This window comes from Synchiropus splendidus, chromosome 5 (genome assembly GCF_027744825.2).
Source record: "Synchiropus splendidus isolate RoL2022-P1 chromosome 5, RoL_Sspl_1.0, whole genome shotgun sequence".
NCBI classification, from domain to species: Eukaryota; Metazoa; Chordata; class Actinopteri; order Syngnathiformes; family Callionymidae; genus Synchiropus; species Synchiropus splendidus.
In genome coordinates, this window is record NC_071338.1 from 31,061,694 (window position 1) to 31,077,421 (window position 15,728).

Consider the following 15,728-nt stretch of genomic DNA (forward strand, 5'->3'; position numbering starts at 1 on the left):
TGATTGATGGAGCTTGTTTCCCTCTTGTCGACGTGCAGCAGAAACACTTCACAAAGCCTTATTTGTAAAAAGCCCGGCGACTGAAACTGATAAATGCTGCTCTTTGTTGATGCGTGGCTGGGATTGCAGCGTCTCGGGTCCTCGGAACACTTCCCTTCACGCTCGACCTGGATCATTAAACGCCAGACACACACCAGACGTGATAAAGGTCCTTTCATCGCCAACCCCGCGTCAGCGTGGAGCGCCAAGGCTGCCGCTCCGCCGCTCTTTGTGAGAGGAATCAGTCAGTGCTGTGGGTGAGAGCCCAGTCAAGTGAAGGCTGCTGTGTCAATTAGACGGATGGCAGCGGAGGAGACGCTAAAACACACACAGATGACTCCACTTCACATGGTTTGTGTTCGCCGTTATCTGGAGGCGGCCGTCACAGCTGACCTCCGACAGTCACGTCACGGAGATAATCACACGCTGTTGACCGTGAGAACCGGACAGAAGCCGCTTCATGTTTAACTGAATCAGCTTCATCTGGATACGGACTCGCTCTCAGGTGGACGCGATGGTCCTCGACCTCAAAACATGATCTCATTTTGACTCAAATTTAGCTTCAAATATGAGGAAATGTGCTGAAGAAATGGGGAAATAGTCGATGAGTAAAGTACAATTTACAGACTTCCCAGTGTTGTGACTCACCTCTGTTCAGTTTCTCTTCTTTCTTGCTCTGTTTTCAAACTTCCTCAAAAGCACAAACTATATATGTTTCGTTTACCTAAAACAACCTTGCTAATGGAACCCTTGACTCTCCCCTGGTTACAGTTCAGTTCGACAACGTGGAGAAGTCTCGAATGTCGCCCACCAAAGACGGGAAATGCCGGCCGCTGCAGCGACACTCGAGCGGCTGCCTGGTCAACACCAAGATGTCCTCGCTGGACCACTGCGGCTCGTCGCTCGGGGAGCGCATCGACCCCAGCATGCCGCTGGAGAACCAGTTGTGAGTTCAATAAACCGAGGTGACGTTTTTACGAGCTTCCGCTCAACGTTTGCCGTCCGCTCCCTCTCAGCTGGTATCACGGCGCCATCAGCCGCACTGACGCCGAATGTTTGCTGAGGTTGTGTAAAGAAGCCAGCTACCTGGTGAGGAACAGCGAGACCAGCAAAAACGACTACTCGCTCTCTCTCAAGTAAGTAACTGCCCCAGTACTCTCAATTCAACAAGTCTTTCTGGTCCTCAGAGTCAATTTAAAATCCATATTTAAGTCACCAAAGCTGTGAGTCCCTTAAATGGTCTGGGTGTGTTTCTTTCGCGTGGCACTTCTTGGGAGTGCTTGGTGACTCTAAACTCCTCAGCACAGCACCTCCTCAGTCGTCCATAGCCTCAGTTATTTTGGTTCTTTTCAGCAAGACTTCCTTGCAAAGGTTGCTATCGTGATTCGTCCGTGTTTTACTCCTGTCCATTCAGCAGTGCCTGTGGGTGTGTCGCAGTATCAGTACTCCAAATGGCCCTCTCACGTACCGCCACCTAGCCAGAAAATGTTCCTGCTCAGTCAGTTATTTCATCCCCTTGTTTATGATTCAAACCCTCAGGTGGGTTGGTACCTAAACCAACACTGGCACATGCTGTAGCAACATTTTTTGGGGAGTGAGTTTTGACGTACAGTGTTACTCTGTTAAACCTGGTCAACAATGTAAGTTACTCTAATATATCATGGAACTTCGACACTTCAATTCATTCGCTATACTTTGGAGGACATGGTCGTAAATATCTGAGTTAGCCACAAGCCCTCTACTGGACAAAACTGTCAGGTGACACTTAAGATTAGGGAACGTATATTACCGAGTACTAGCTGCACATTAGCTCGTAGTGAATAGAACTGAATGGCTTCTTGCTTAGCCTGACTGTATTTAACATTTCAGTGTTGACCAAATGTTACTCCATAACGTACTCCATAGCAAATTATTTGTTTTTTTAATGGTAGATATGTGTTCCCCAAGTGTCACAAAGTAAATCAGCTGTGATGAATCCGTGACTCAAGGGTTAATGTCCAGATTTAGGGTAGTTACGTGGTGGTTCCTACCATCCATGTTCTGTTTTCCTTTATCCTTTTCTGGAGCAGAGAGCCTCAGCAAAACAATAAAATCTGGAGAGGGATTGAGGCGATGATGGATGATTTTAGATTTATCACGATACAAGCACCTTGATGATTCAGTGATTTGCTGTTGGAGCTTCATGAAACAGTGTCCTCAGTTTCCAAGGAAAATGGGTGTTGAAATCCAGACATTTGGAGCAGAGAGTGCCATCCAGTGGGGTCTGTATGAAGGTAAAATGGGTGCAAAAGTGGCACATACCCGTAACACAAGACTCATATCCATGCGTCAGAGGCACATACGCGTAAGTGCACATTTGCATCCGTAAACCCCGTGGCACATGTGTGTAAAAAGATTTATATTCATACAAACACGAAAAGTAATTTCGCCTTCATTTTCTAAGTGCACAGATACAAGTGGCTAAACACGAGCTCTTGAAACTGCAATTGTGATACATTGCTAAGTTTGCCACCTCAACCACCGCCAAAACGGGTGCATAAGTTCCACATACTCTTAGAACACGATCCTTATGCGCGTGCACCCTTTTGCACCTCTTCTCGCTCCTGTAAATAAAACTGATGCGCACTCGTAGAAGTGGCGGCAACACGTGCCTGTTACTCCATGCGCGTTCCCGGTAGTCACGTGACGTCTATTGTCCAATCGACTGCAGCGACATCCCATGTCATGGTGGTTTACGAAGAATTCAGATAGAAGGCGATTCTCACTGTTACCATTGATAGAAAGACAGACGGTCAGTGCTTCATTTACCCATGTCGCTTTTCCTCGGAATATTGATGCAATATAATGGTGCAGTGTGTCGCAAATGTGCAGTTACGCGTATGTGCCTCTGACGCATGAATACGAGTCTTGTGTTACGGGTATGTGCCACTTTTGCACCCATTTTACCTTCATAGGTCTGAAGCTTCATGAAGCCTCATCAGCGTGATGTGCTTATGAGTCTCTGTGAAACAGTGTTCTCGTTTTCAGAGCTCAGTGAGGTTTCATTGAGAGCGGCATCTAGTGGGCTCTGAAAATGATGCCTCATGAACATTCATTTATTCAGTGATGTGAGTGTGGATGAAAGGATGGATCTCCACATGGATGGATGGATGGATCTTGAGATCCAAGGAGGGCAAGATTGATTTACTGTTGCATGGTGGGATTGATGCCTGAAGGAGTGGTGTGGCTCAGGAAAGATCTCAATGGCATGAATAGATGTGTGGATGGATGAAGGCATGAGGACTGGAGAAGGGTTGATGGATGAAGGGGCAGATGGGCTTCTAACAACAGACATAATGTAGTTGAAAGGATGAGTGTGTGGACGGATGGATCAAAGAACGATGGACAGATTGAGGTACGCCAGGGTGACATCCATTGTAGAAAATGGTTTGACATCAAGAATGGATTTAAACAGCAGCTGGTGTGTCAGACAGGTGAACTCATCTCACCTGGAGTGGCCCCAAAGATCTGCTGACACCAGTCTTCTCGTCACCTCCTTCCCCCTGCTGTTCTCTTCGGTCACTTTCAGCCCCTGGATGTGCTGATGCGCCGAAAACCTCCGTCTCCCGTGGCCCTCGCTGCTGACCCCCCGACCTTCCGCCGCGGCCGGCCGACGTCTTGAAAGAGCGGCTGTGATTGGTTCTGCTCGCTCTGGCATTTGGAGGAGGTTATTTCGCCTCTCGCCTCAGTCGTCCCGTTCGATGGGAGGATGGCGGGATGCTGGTGGTTTCCATGGCAACTGTGTTTTTGCTGAAGGTTTCAGATATGAATCTCTGTTGACAGCAACTCTTTTCACAGTCGGGCCTTTTATGTATTAGGAGTCAATCAAATGTGGAAAGAGAAAACTTGTGCGTCACACGCGAAAAAGTTCCACCAACTTACTCGCCTGTGATTAGCAGATAGAAAAAAAGCAAGAGTTTTATTTTTAGAGATGAAGATGTCGCCAGAATAAAGCGACCCACACCTCGCCAGCAAGCTTCTCTTCTGGAGGAACACATCGATGTTCCCAGGTCAACTGATATGACCGTGTCCTGGGTCTGCCCCTGGGCCTCGCCCCAGTTGACCACCTCACTTGACAAGATACCTGACCCGCCTCAACTGGTGATTCTTCCCCGAATCTCCCCTGGATGACTATGAAAACTCTACAAAGCTTGTGACCACAAAAGAGGGTCAATCAATGGAGAGCCTAGTCTTTTGGCTCAGCTCTTTTGTCACCAATAGAAACTAAAGACAGTGCACCAAGCTCACGCAGGATTCGTCCCTCACTCAGGAACAAGTCCCCAAGAGAACTGAAAGGAGCAGATCCTCATCCTATCGCTGGAGTTCTGACGGAGGTGTGGTGGGATCTTGAGGTCACCAAACTGAAAACTATTTTAGTCCAAGTCGACTCTTCAGAAGGAAAAACTTCAAATATTAGTTCTCTGGAAGCGACAATGTTTCTAAAAATATCTCTCGAAGAATAACGCCGGGGCGTGGAGCTGTGATGAGGTTCTGGAAGAGGCCAACTGGGACGCGCTCGCCAGACAACAAAGTGCTGGTGATGAAAAAGCTGCCAGCAGAAAGAAAGAACTGTTTGTTCATATCCCCAAATTCAACTGAAGCGAGTCCTCTTTTTTTTCAGGTCAGACAGTCACGTCGAAACCTGCGAGGAACTATAACAAATCTTTCCCTGGAGTGGCTTCAAATCTTTTTTCCTGGCTACAAAAAAAATCCTTTACGGTCGTGTGTGCGACATTTTTAGGTAATTAAAAATCAAATAAACTGAGCTGGAGAGGAAAAACAGCGTAGCTTTACAGACCACTGTGGAAATATTAGCATAGAAAAGGCCTTATTGTATAACAAATCTCTCCCTCGTGGCACCGTGATGTGAGTTTGTTTGAAGGATATCCATATTTTGGGTGGGGAAGTGATGCCCTCATGGTCCCTTTAAAATGATAAACACTCCCGGAGAGTCAGAGCTGATAAGTCAGAGCTATCGCAGGTGAGGATCCTTCATGTTGGCGGTCGCTGAAAAATGCATGCGTGTTGCATTATTGATGGCGGCAGACGCAGCTGAGCCCCCCGGAGATGGTTCCGAGCGGCTCCCGTGTTGTCACCTTTCACCTCCCCATCTTCTCCTCCGTGGAGCGAGACAAACTAGCTCCCTCGCTGCAGCAAAGCTGCCCAGGTTGAGTTTCACGCTGCTCCACACTTGGCGAGACATCGCGGCGCAGCGTGTGTCGACCAGCAGGTTTGGAAGCGGAGGAGAATCTCCTCGACGGCGGCGAGCGTTTGATGTCTCGGGTTCAGGGAACTTGATATTCATGTGAGAAAATGTTAAAGCTGCTCAGTCTGCTGCTCCAGGAAACAGATGAAACTCAGGTCTAGTGCTGTGGAGTAAACACAGGTTCAAAGCTTCAGTATGCGAAGCCTAATTTCACTCAACGTCTATAGCTCCACGTCAGTTTTGAGCTGTCGCTAACTCTGATCCTCCTGAGCGACCTGCCTTCAGAACACAGGCAGCAATTGTGTGTCCACTCCACGTCTGGGCTTCCATTAGCTGAATGAAAAAGGACATCCTGGGTGGAATAATTCAATTTCTGCTCGTATGAAACAAGGGTTGCTCTGGACGGGGGCTATAAAAGGTCTACTCCTGGCCAGGCATCATTGTCTTTTGGCGTCAGACTTTCCCGATGCCACAGATTCATATTACAGGACAATCCAATATGTTGAGCGCGAAGATGAGCAGCGATTATGCTCTGGTTCAAGCAGAAGTCAGGGAGAGGTCGGCGACCCCCGATCGGGCAGTGGAAGCCTTCAAATGATCGGAGCTCAAAGGTCGGCCTGCAGGACTAGCGTGTTGTTTATTCTATCTGCGTCCCGCCGCCCCACTTCAATACAACAGCAGCCTTGAAAGTGGAAAGTCATCAGGGATGTAAAGAGGAGGCGATTGATGCGCTCGGCTTTTATAGTGTGTCACACAACAACGGCCTCCTCTCGGCCCGCCGTCATTCATCTGATGCACTTTGTTGGAAGCGCTTCTGAAAGCAGCCTCCCGAGGATGGAAATGTGTCCTCTTGAATCCTGATGCTCTCGCGCGTGGTGCTTGGAGCGAGTCCTGGATTCTGCAGCATGATATTTGGTCGCTTCATTTTTTTAAATTTTAGTGTCTTTTAGGAAACTAGAACTAGTCAAGGTTTAGTAATCTTAGGTTTTCCCTTCCTCAAAAAGTAAATTATTTAGAATATATACTAAATACTATAATAGTAACATAAAATAATACTTACTTATACTTGTACTGTATATACTTTATTTTGGAATTAGGTGTAGTATAATTACTGATTTATTAAATGTGCTGTGCAGTTTTATATCTCGGACTTTATTATTGTTGTTATTATTATTATTATTATTATTATTATTATATTGTTAATTGGATATTCACTTTTTTTTTCTCCTGTCAGTGTGTTTTAGTAATTTCTTAATTAATTTTATACAAACATTTTCGCATTATTATTATTGTTGTTGTTGTTGTTGTTGTTGTTGTTGTTATTTATAAAATTCTCAAGAAAACTAAATTAATTTGTCTGACAACAATTGTACAATATTTTTTTTGCTTTTTTTGAAATATTCATAAAAACAGTATAATCTCAGTAATATTCATATCATATCATATAAATTATTTCTTTGATCATATGTCTTTATTGTTGCATTTTAGTAGTTAAAATGTTCTTTTGGTCATCTTCAACCCTCATCCATAATGCTTTATTAGTATTTTAACGTGTCATCATAATGGAAGTATAAGGCTTTAAAGAACATGCTGTGAATGTTCAAAATTATGCACAGTTTATATAGTGTGTCAAATTGTGGGCTTCACTTAATCTAGTTATATAGACTCAAGAACCCCCAACCCTTATTGTACAAAAGAAACATTGTTATAAGCTGTCATAGTGAAAGTAGCGTTTTCCGCCTTTGTTGCAATTATTATTATTATTAGTAGTAGTAGTAGTGGCAGTAGTAGTAGAAGTTGACCGGGTAAAAGTAAAGACTGGGTTCTGTGAAACTGTTTCTCCTCGTAGTTGTGTAGCGTTAGCTGAGAATAGCTTATTTTTGCCTCACTTTTATCAGTCGCTACAGTAAACACTCACCTGAACTGAGGCAGGTTTCCACTGCAGAGGTGATTTTTTTTGTCCTCTGAAAACACTCAGCCTAACTTCAGTTGTGTCTTGTCTCTGCAGGAGCAGTCAGGGCTTCATGCACATGAAGTTGTCCCGGACCAAGGACAACAAGTACGTCCTGGGCCAGAACAGCGGCCTCTTCGACAGCGTGCCGGACATCATCCACTTCTACTCCAGCCGCAAGCTGCCCATCAAGGGCGCCGAACACATGTCGCTGCTCTACCCAGTCGCCATCCGGACACTATAGTTTTCCCAGGCAGCTTGAGGAGAACGGAACAATGAAAAGACGCCTGAAATCTCAATCGTCTGTTATTTTATTTTTTAATTTATGGCAAACGCATACCTTCATCCCATCGCAAGACTCTGAGGAAGGGCTTTGGTTCTGCGGCGAAGCACTTAACACTCAAAGGAAGGTACATGGCGCGATCACCAGCGTTCGGCTTGGAGACTACGGTGAGTCGAGGTTTCAACGTGGAAGATGCGGATTGCATTTCAGAGGAAGCAACAAGGGAAGTGGAGCAGCTCCGGACCAGGATGTCAGTGGCGCAGGGACGGCAGAGGGGAGAGCAGAGCACGTGGACCCCCCCCCCTCCCTCCTCAAATGCTACTTCAAATGGCTTCGCATTGGGAGAATGAAAAAAAAACGCTCGCATTGTCTACCTCAGAAAATCGATTTCATTCGCCCATCGTCTGATCAATAGGTACAATGGGACCGCAGATATCGATCTGCACTCGTTCCCGGTTCCCTAGAATGAAACAGCACAGGTTCAGGAATAGAGCTGACCTCTAGAGTCCACCGTACTACAGTGAAGTCCACAAAATTCTATTCGTACCCAAGACATTAGAGAGGAACACGTGAATCGTATTAGATTCATCTGAGGCCTGCAAAGTACTTCGGAAATAAGTAATGTTGAATACCACCCACCCGATGACAATAAAGTGCAGTAGAGTCCACCAAACAAGTGTTAAAATCACAAACCAGTGAAGTACATTTATATGGACCATTAATAAGGTACTCTGAAATACATTTAAGTGAAATAAAGTACATTAGAGTACAGTGCATTTATATAGGTCAGTAAAGTTCATTGAAGTTACAGTGTGCTTGAGTACAGTGAACCAAATATAAAGGTATAGTAAAGTTCACACCATCCAATAGAGTCTTTGATACCAGATTTTGATGCAAAATTCTATTGCTGTCCTTTGATGTACTGGCAGAACAAGAGCATCAAAGAGCATTCCAGGGCATTAGAGTCACCAGAGAGGAACACATGAGTCAAGTTTACTTCATCTGAGGCCTGTAATAGAGACTGCATTAAAGTTCAATAGACACTACCAATCATTTAATAGCAGTGTCATGAAGTACAATGGTACACAAATTTTTAAAAAATAATTTGGAGGAAATATTGCGATGTAAAGGTCCAGGAGATTGGTGTCCTGACTTGACCGTATTCACGTTAGCTGTTGGGCTCTATTCCTGAACGTGTGTTTTTCAGATCATGCGTGTACAGTCACTACTACGATAGATGTCAGTGAGAAATGTCGTTGCCTTACGATGCATGAGTCAGCTGATCTCTAGTTCTGCTGTTTACGATTGTCTCTGTGGCTGTAACTTATTCCGGCGTGTCCCTCATCGTCCCGTGGCCCTGTGATTGTGTGTTTTGGAACAAGCCTCTGTTTCTGTGGTGACTTTTTTTTTATGTCTACTCAAATGCACGTTTGCCTCGGCGCCGGTCCCGGTGCCGCCCGACCAATGGAAATGTCCGGCTGGTCGGTGATGACTCTGTTGCTGGCCATTGACAGCCATCGTGTGTCCACTCCACATTAAAGTCTCTTGACCATCCCTCCGCCTCTGTCCACACCCATGTGAGAGTGTCTGTGTGTGTGTGTGTGTCTGTTCAGCAATGTGCAATTACATTATGACCACCTTCTTTTTTTTTCTCCACCTTCTCTGCGGTGTTCCTGCTGTGGTCAGGGGTCACTTTACACTGACATCTGTTTGCAAACCGGAAATGCAAAAGAGTAAATCTTAATCCCACAACTATCCAGCCACATAATTGAACATATTAAACATATTAAACAATTAATTATGGCAGTAAAATATTCATAAAAATAGCAATTTTAAATTTGTATTTCCTTTACATGAGTGTTTTTTTTTGTCTTTTTTAACATCGGTTTAAATACATATTTTCTTCTGTTTAAATTTACTACTATTTTTATTTTTATTCTTATTTTTATTTTGAACATGTCATGTTTATTTTTTTTGTCTAGTTAGTGGTTTCTTTTTTTTATTTTTGTTTTTGAACAATCTTCGGCAGTTTTTCTCTTTCATGTCTCTTCCAAAATATGTTTAGCTGTCACATTTCATGCAACAATACAACTCAATAATCTGATATCAGAAGATTGTGTTACATGAGAAACAAGATTTAGCCAAAGACTTGACCGTATTTTACATCTGGTAGTCACCTGAATGAAGACAGAATTCTATGCCCTACAAGAGAAGATGATATTACAGGTGGTCATAATGTTATGGCGGTGTGGTTCATTGAGTCCATTGCAGTATGTTGGAGGCAAGAAAACACAGTCAGACTGAAACATGGTGGTAATCGTTTTATGCCACCAGGAATGTACTTTCAGGTGTGAGATTTGGACCCAAACAAATGGCTTCTGTTGTCGTGTGCTATGCAAACCCGACCGACCGTCCACATTAGGGTGACTGTTGAATGGGCAGCGAGAGAAACTAGTCGGAGACCTGGAAGGACCTGGAAATGTTTTAAAGATAAAACACTATTAAGACGTTTATTGTTCTCCCTCAGGTTGACCTCGATATCTTTACGAAGAAGTTCCTAAGTGGTGGACCTATGTTCCAATTCCGTAGCTGGTAGAATTTTGAAAAATAAAAGAAATAATAATGAAAAATCTTTAGCTTTATCACTGAAAAACTCAAAGTAAAATGCATTGCTCATCTACTTAAGATATTAAGGTTCTGAAAATGTAGAAGTGGTTATTGTTCTGAAGGATTTCAGGGACAAAATACCGTCTTTTAACAAAGCTGGAAACCTTTTGCTACTGACGGGGCTTCATGAAATGTTTTTCATTCATGTTTTGACTCCTGTTTCAGAGCTCAGGGGGGGGTGCTTTCGGTTTGAAAATGGTTGTTCGTGTCCCGAGGTTTTCAGGGCAGTGAGTGCTATCCAGTGGGCTCTGAAAATGGAGGCACTGTTTCATGAAGCCTCAGCACGTTTAAACCACAACAATCACCTGTCAGCAACTTCTTTGTTGAAGTTGTTGACTTCAGAAGTCGTCACCGCTCTTGAGATCTACTACCCTCTGAATGTTCCTGAGGATGAGTTGTTGACAGTAAGAGCTCTGCTGAGAGTCGACGGGAGAGGTCTTAGGAAGAAGAAGGGAACGAGTGGGAGGTGGACACGCTCATACAAAACCTCTCTCATGTCTCAAAAGTGTCTTAAAATAGTGTGTTCGAATGTGTGCGTGTGTGATCATCGACGCCATCTTTGATCTGTACAGTCCCCGGCGGCCAAATGTATATACTGAATGTATTGTAAAGGGACACTGAGGCGCCAAGTTTGAAAATAAAATTGGATTTATGAGCGAAGCGTGTGACCTGGTGCTTCAACAACAGATGCTGGTTGCCATGGTGACGCCTGGAGAGGGCAGCGGGCTGGAGTCAAGGACAGAGAGCTGGAGCGGTTATTGTCAGATCTATCGATCCACTTTGTGTCTCGGTCCTTCAGTGTTTATTTTCTGTCCTTTATTTTGTATTCCAGCTGTCGTCTCTCAAGCGAGTCCCTGAGAACTGCAGTGTCTGACTCGCCAAACAAAGGGTCGATGACAAAGTCGGAAGATTTGCAGACCCGTTGTATTTTAAGGTGAAGGCAATATTTATCAATTTGCAGATGATATGGAAGCGATGCAGTTATGCAAAACCAACTGCAGTTGTGGATCTGATCTGCAAGTCTAACACTGCATGATGTTTATGATACGACGGCCAAAAGAGACCAGAAAAAGTCTGAAATTTAACTTAACAGTTGATAATATAATGTAATAAAACAAGGCGAAGATAAGAAATGTAATAACACCATGATTCTACAAGCTTGAAACATGTCTAACTGTACAGAGTTTCGTTTTACTATACCGCATAGCTACTACATATTCTCTCCAGCATGACTTGGTTTGGTTGGTTGGTAAATTTAACTGATGAAACTTCATGAAACTGTGTCTTAATTTTGGGGGCTCAGTCAGTGGCACTCTCGGTTTAAAAATGGCATGAGGTTTCATTGAAAGTGCTGTTGAAACCCAAAGATTTGAGAGAGTGCCATCTAGTGGGGTCTCAAAATGAGCACACTGTTTCATGAAGCCTCATCAGCCCATCACTACCCACAGGCTGGTTTTGCATTACTGCCACCTGGAATACACCCATAGATGAGATCAGAACTATTATAACGTTAAACCATTCATACTAGAAGAGAATGAAAGTAAATTACTGTTTTCCACATCATACGACTGAATGGATTTGATGACTCATCTTAAGTTGGCGGAAATATTCTCTGCTAGTTGTAGCCGTCTTTTTCTTCTCAGTCCCATCAGGATGTGAGGCAGGACCTTTTCGTCACAGAGACACAAAGCAATTTGTTCCACCGTGTTCTGTACCGAGCTATTCCACGCACTGTGACGGAGAAGTGCCATAAGAAGGAGCCCAGTAACCCTGCGGAGGAAACTTCTTCCAGGCGGTGTTTCCAGGCGAAGGCAGCATGATCCTCTCTTGGATTTAGGTTGGTCGATGGATGTTTTTTTATTATTCTGAGTAATTCACTTCTGCTGTCATTTCCATGTGCGACTAAAGCGGCCCACCCAATTCCCACCATTGTTACGACACAAATGGGTTTATGCGCCCTCTTTTGCTGCCAAACAGCTAGCAGCGAACCCGGACGAGCGGTGGCGGGGGGTTGATGAAAGGAAACGTTTACCGTCCTCGGACTCACAGATTTAATGACGACTGGCTGAATGAGCAACGCGCACACACGTCCAGCTACTAACCGTTGAGTCAGTTTTTTTGTGGCCCACTGTGGGTTATTTGCAGCAACAGGCCCGTAAAGCTGCTCGCAAAAATGCTTCTGGTGTCGTAAAACGTTTTAGGACATTTGTGTGTTTTAAGGGAAGAGCTGAGATCATGCTGAACCATGGACGGCCATGTAGCAAAGTCGACCAGTGAGTGTTCTTTCAAATGTATTGATCTGATGTGACACATCACACATCACTATCACTATCATCATGACTGCTGACCGAGTATGTATCGCAGATAGTCCTGGACTTATGCTCCCTTTACCTACACAAATGTGCCCCTCTTTGATACCGTCTCTGATCGTGTCATGGCTTCTTTTTGTTGCTGTTCACCAATTCATCCACCGGGGGGAGCAGCCCTTAGTCAGAATTTATGACAACAACTAACTCCAAAACCAACATGGCGACTGTGGCAGGAGTTTTGATCATGTAGCTCTTGCACAAAAGAGGAAACGGAGGCAGTGTTGTGGGCAGTGGTGATCGGTGAGGCCGCTAAATATATCGCCACTGGAGGACGGAGAGTTTCCACCAAAACGTGTCGTTCTCGTCTTCAGATTTTGTTCTGAAATTAGCAAGGCAGAGACGCAGGATGATGCCTCTCCACTTCACAATGAAACTGGTATCAACATGCTGCGCTCAAGGACACATCCAAATAAGAATAAAAATAAGAATAAATTGTCTTCAATATAGTTAAATTACGCCGGATGATTCTGGATTTCAAGGGACAGTTGGCAACTTTATCTGTGATTCTTCTTTAGGGGAAAAGCAAGTGGTAGTTTGGAGCCCACTATACCTGTAGAACCTCGGGTTAGATTTGTCAGCCACGGTCGTACGACAGACATAAGAATATTTTTCCGTAAATCTTTTAAATTTCTCAACCTAACATCCACCACTGTTTCCTACCATCACCTGCTCGATCCCTCTTTTCCGCTGCAGAAGCCTCATCAGCACTTAAATCACCTGGGACCAAGTGCCTCAATGCAGCTTTTGTCGACGAAGGATGGGGACAAAAGGTGGAAGAAAGAGGGTGACGAATAGAAGCGTGGCTTTGAAAGGGATGAATGGAATCAAACGGCCCTCCGTCCATCAGTGGCTCATTTCATATTCGCCTCTGTCACACCGGCGAGAAAGCAATCTCAGGTAACAGAGCGTATGTTAATAACCCTGAGCTGGCTTCTTTCTCTGACACCGCAGGCAGAGGGAAGCCGTCCAGCGACCTGGCCTCCTCTGGGAGACCATTGTTTCGAGCGGCTGGGAAGGTTGGATTAGGAGAGATCTTGATTTCAACTGGCTCCTGCCATTGTTCCACACCAAAGGGTGCAGGTCAATGAGGGGATCGCAGGAAGGATTCACGCTAGCAACCCTGTCCAGCTCAGGTGATGCCCATTGTGATGCATAAACGGAGTATTGGTGCTGATATACTGGACGCTCTTTTGAAGGCAGGATACTGTAATTCTCTGTCATATACACCGTGACTTGTCTTCAGTGTTTACGAGTTTTCCAGGCGAAATCGAACTGAAGAGGCAAGTGTCCAATGTTGTTACGGGACTTTGAAGCCCTGCCTCATGACACAATTGTTGAATGGCAAGTCTGTGCTGATGATGCTCATGAAACAGTGTCCTCATTTTCATAGAGCAGAGAGCGCCACCTACTGAGCACGGAAAATGAGGCACCATCAGATCTTTACTACTGTGTTCGGCACTACTGAACACGACAGGTTAAATCTACCCTTCTTGTTCCACTTGCCACCTAATTCCAGATCACAGGTTTACATTACATTTCCTAAAGGGCCACATTAGAAAGTGTCACGGTTGTGAGGGGCCAACATGCCAAAAGAAAGACAGCAGTGACTACAAATCATGACAGAAAAATATCCATCAAAATATATACTACTAAGACAAAATGAACCTGAGAAGATGAAATATAATGAAAAAAAAGAAGTCTAAATATGCCATGAAACCTATTGAAATATTTCATTTTATACACAATTAATTTGAATATAAATCCACTATGGACTAGATAGAAAGGCAGTTTATTTCAAAATATATTTTCAGTATTCCTATGCATTTTGAGGAACAAGAAAATCACAAAAATGGCCAATGAAAAGAAGAAAATTTGAGTCTTAAAACAAGAACATGCTATATTTACTGCTGAAGTGGTGGTGGTGACCAAAAGAGAAAGAACATAAAAAGGCAGAAAAATTAGGACATATGCTTATAGTTTTAGATTGATGTCAAACGGGCCATGAAAATACAGGCATCGGACCATATATGGCCCGCAGGCCGCACTTCATCCAGGTCGGTTCGAGATTGATATCTGATCTGACAAACTTGCTGTTTGTGATCACAGCGAACAACATGTGGTGGAAGGCTGAAAAAGGATTGTCAACTTGACATCCCACGCCTCATGACCGGGGAACAATTCCACATTCATCCACTAGAGGGCTGAAAGGGAGGAGAAATTCCTTGGCTTGCATGTTTGTTTCTTCAGACTGAATATGGAGTTCGTATGTCTCACATGAGTGGAGGCAGTGGAGACACGTCACCTTTCATTTTCAGACTTCAGTAGGTGGCACTCTTGGTTTAAACATGTGAGGTGTCACCGAAACAGTTGTTCAAATGCAAAGATTCTAGTGCAAAGAGTGCCATCTAGTGGGCCCTACTCATGGAGTAGAACATGCTTGCAAGATAAACACTCACAGTTACAGAAAAAAAAGAGTCAGGTGAAGGAATTTTCATTAAAAAAATGCTCTCCAATAACTGATGTAACATTTCACAAGGATTATGACCACTGCTTGGGTATGTAGATCACCTGTCAGGAGGGTGTCAGGTGATATGTGCGTTTGAAATACAGAATTGTATACCGTGTCAATGTCCATTCCATGATCGCAGAGTGTAAAGATGAAAGTTTCTTCCACTTATTTCCTGACAGGCCTGACAACTTGGAGGTGGAGAATCACATGACACAGACTTGACAGGCCACGCAACTCAACTGGGAAGCTTCAGCAGACGGGCTCACGGAACCTAACTGAGATACACGCAGGTGGGATTGATGGACGGCGGAGCAAGGACAGAAGACGTAATGTGAACTCATCGAGGCGAACCGCGTTGTTCCTTCCAGGGATCGAACTTTGGGTTAAAACTAAGGATCCCAGACGAGTGTGTTGAAATTTTGACTTTGAAGAGTTGTGTCCTGGCAGCACATTTTCTCTTGTAACGTACAAATGGTGATGGCGGCAGGAAAGGGTGACAAACTCAAACGTGGTATACGATTGTAAAGTCGATACGTAGGAGTGATTTTGAGCGACAAACTGACAACAATATGGATTTGATAGACACACTTCCACGGTAGACGAAGGGCTACGGTGCTGTAATATTTAATTTTGAGACACGCATCCCGAGGGCCAAAAAAAATGGG

The 15,728-nt window shown here is 44.3% G+C and overlaps 1 protein-coding gene across 4 annotated transcripts in view; it reads left to right on the forward strand.

The window, feature by feature from the left end:
* Positions 1-9,072, forward strand: part of LOC128759667 (SH2 domain-containing adapter protein F-like) — a 113,039-nt gene extending 103,967 nt beyond the window's left edge. For all 4 annotated transcript variants that reach the window (XM_053866803.1, XM_053866804.1, XM_053866802.1 and 1 more), the window contains 3 exons: positions 811-985; positions 1,056-1,175; positions 7,293-9,072. In XM_053866803.1, the coding sequence (XP_053722778.1) occupies positions 811-985; positions 1,056-1,175; positions 7,293-7,479 (482 nt within the window). In that variant the 3' untranslated portion in view covers positions 7,480-9,072. The remainder of the gene's footprint in view (positions 1-810; positions 986-1,055; positions 1,176-7,292) is intronic.
* Positions 9,073-15,728: the final 6,656 nt, after the last annotated feature.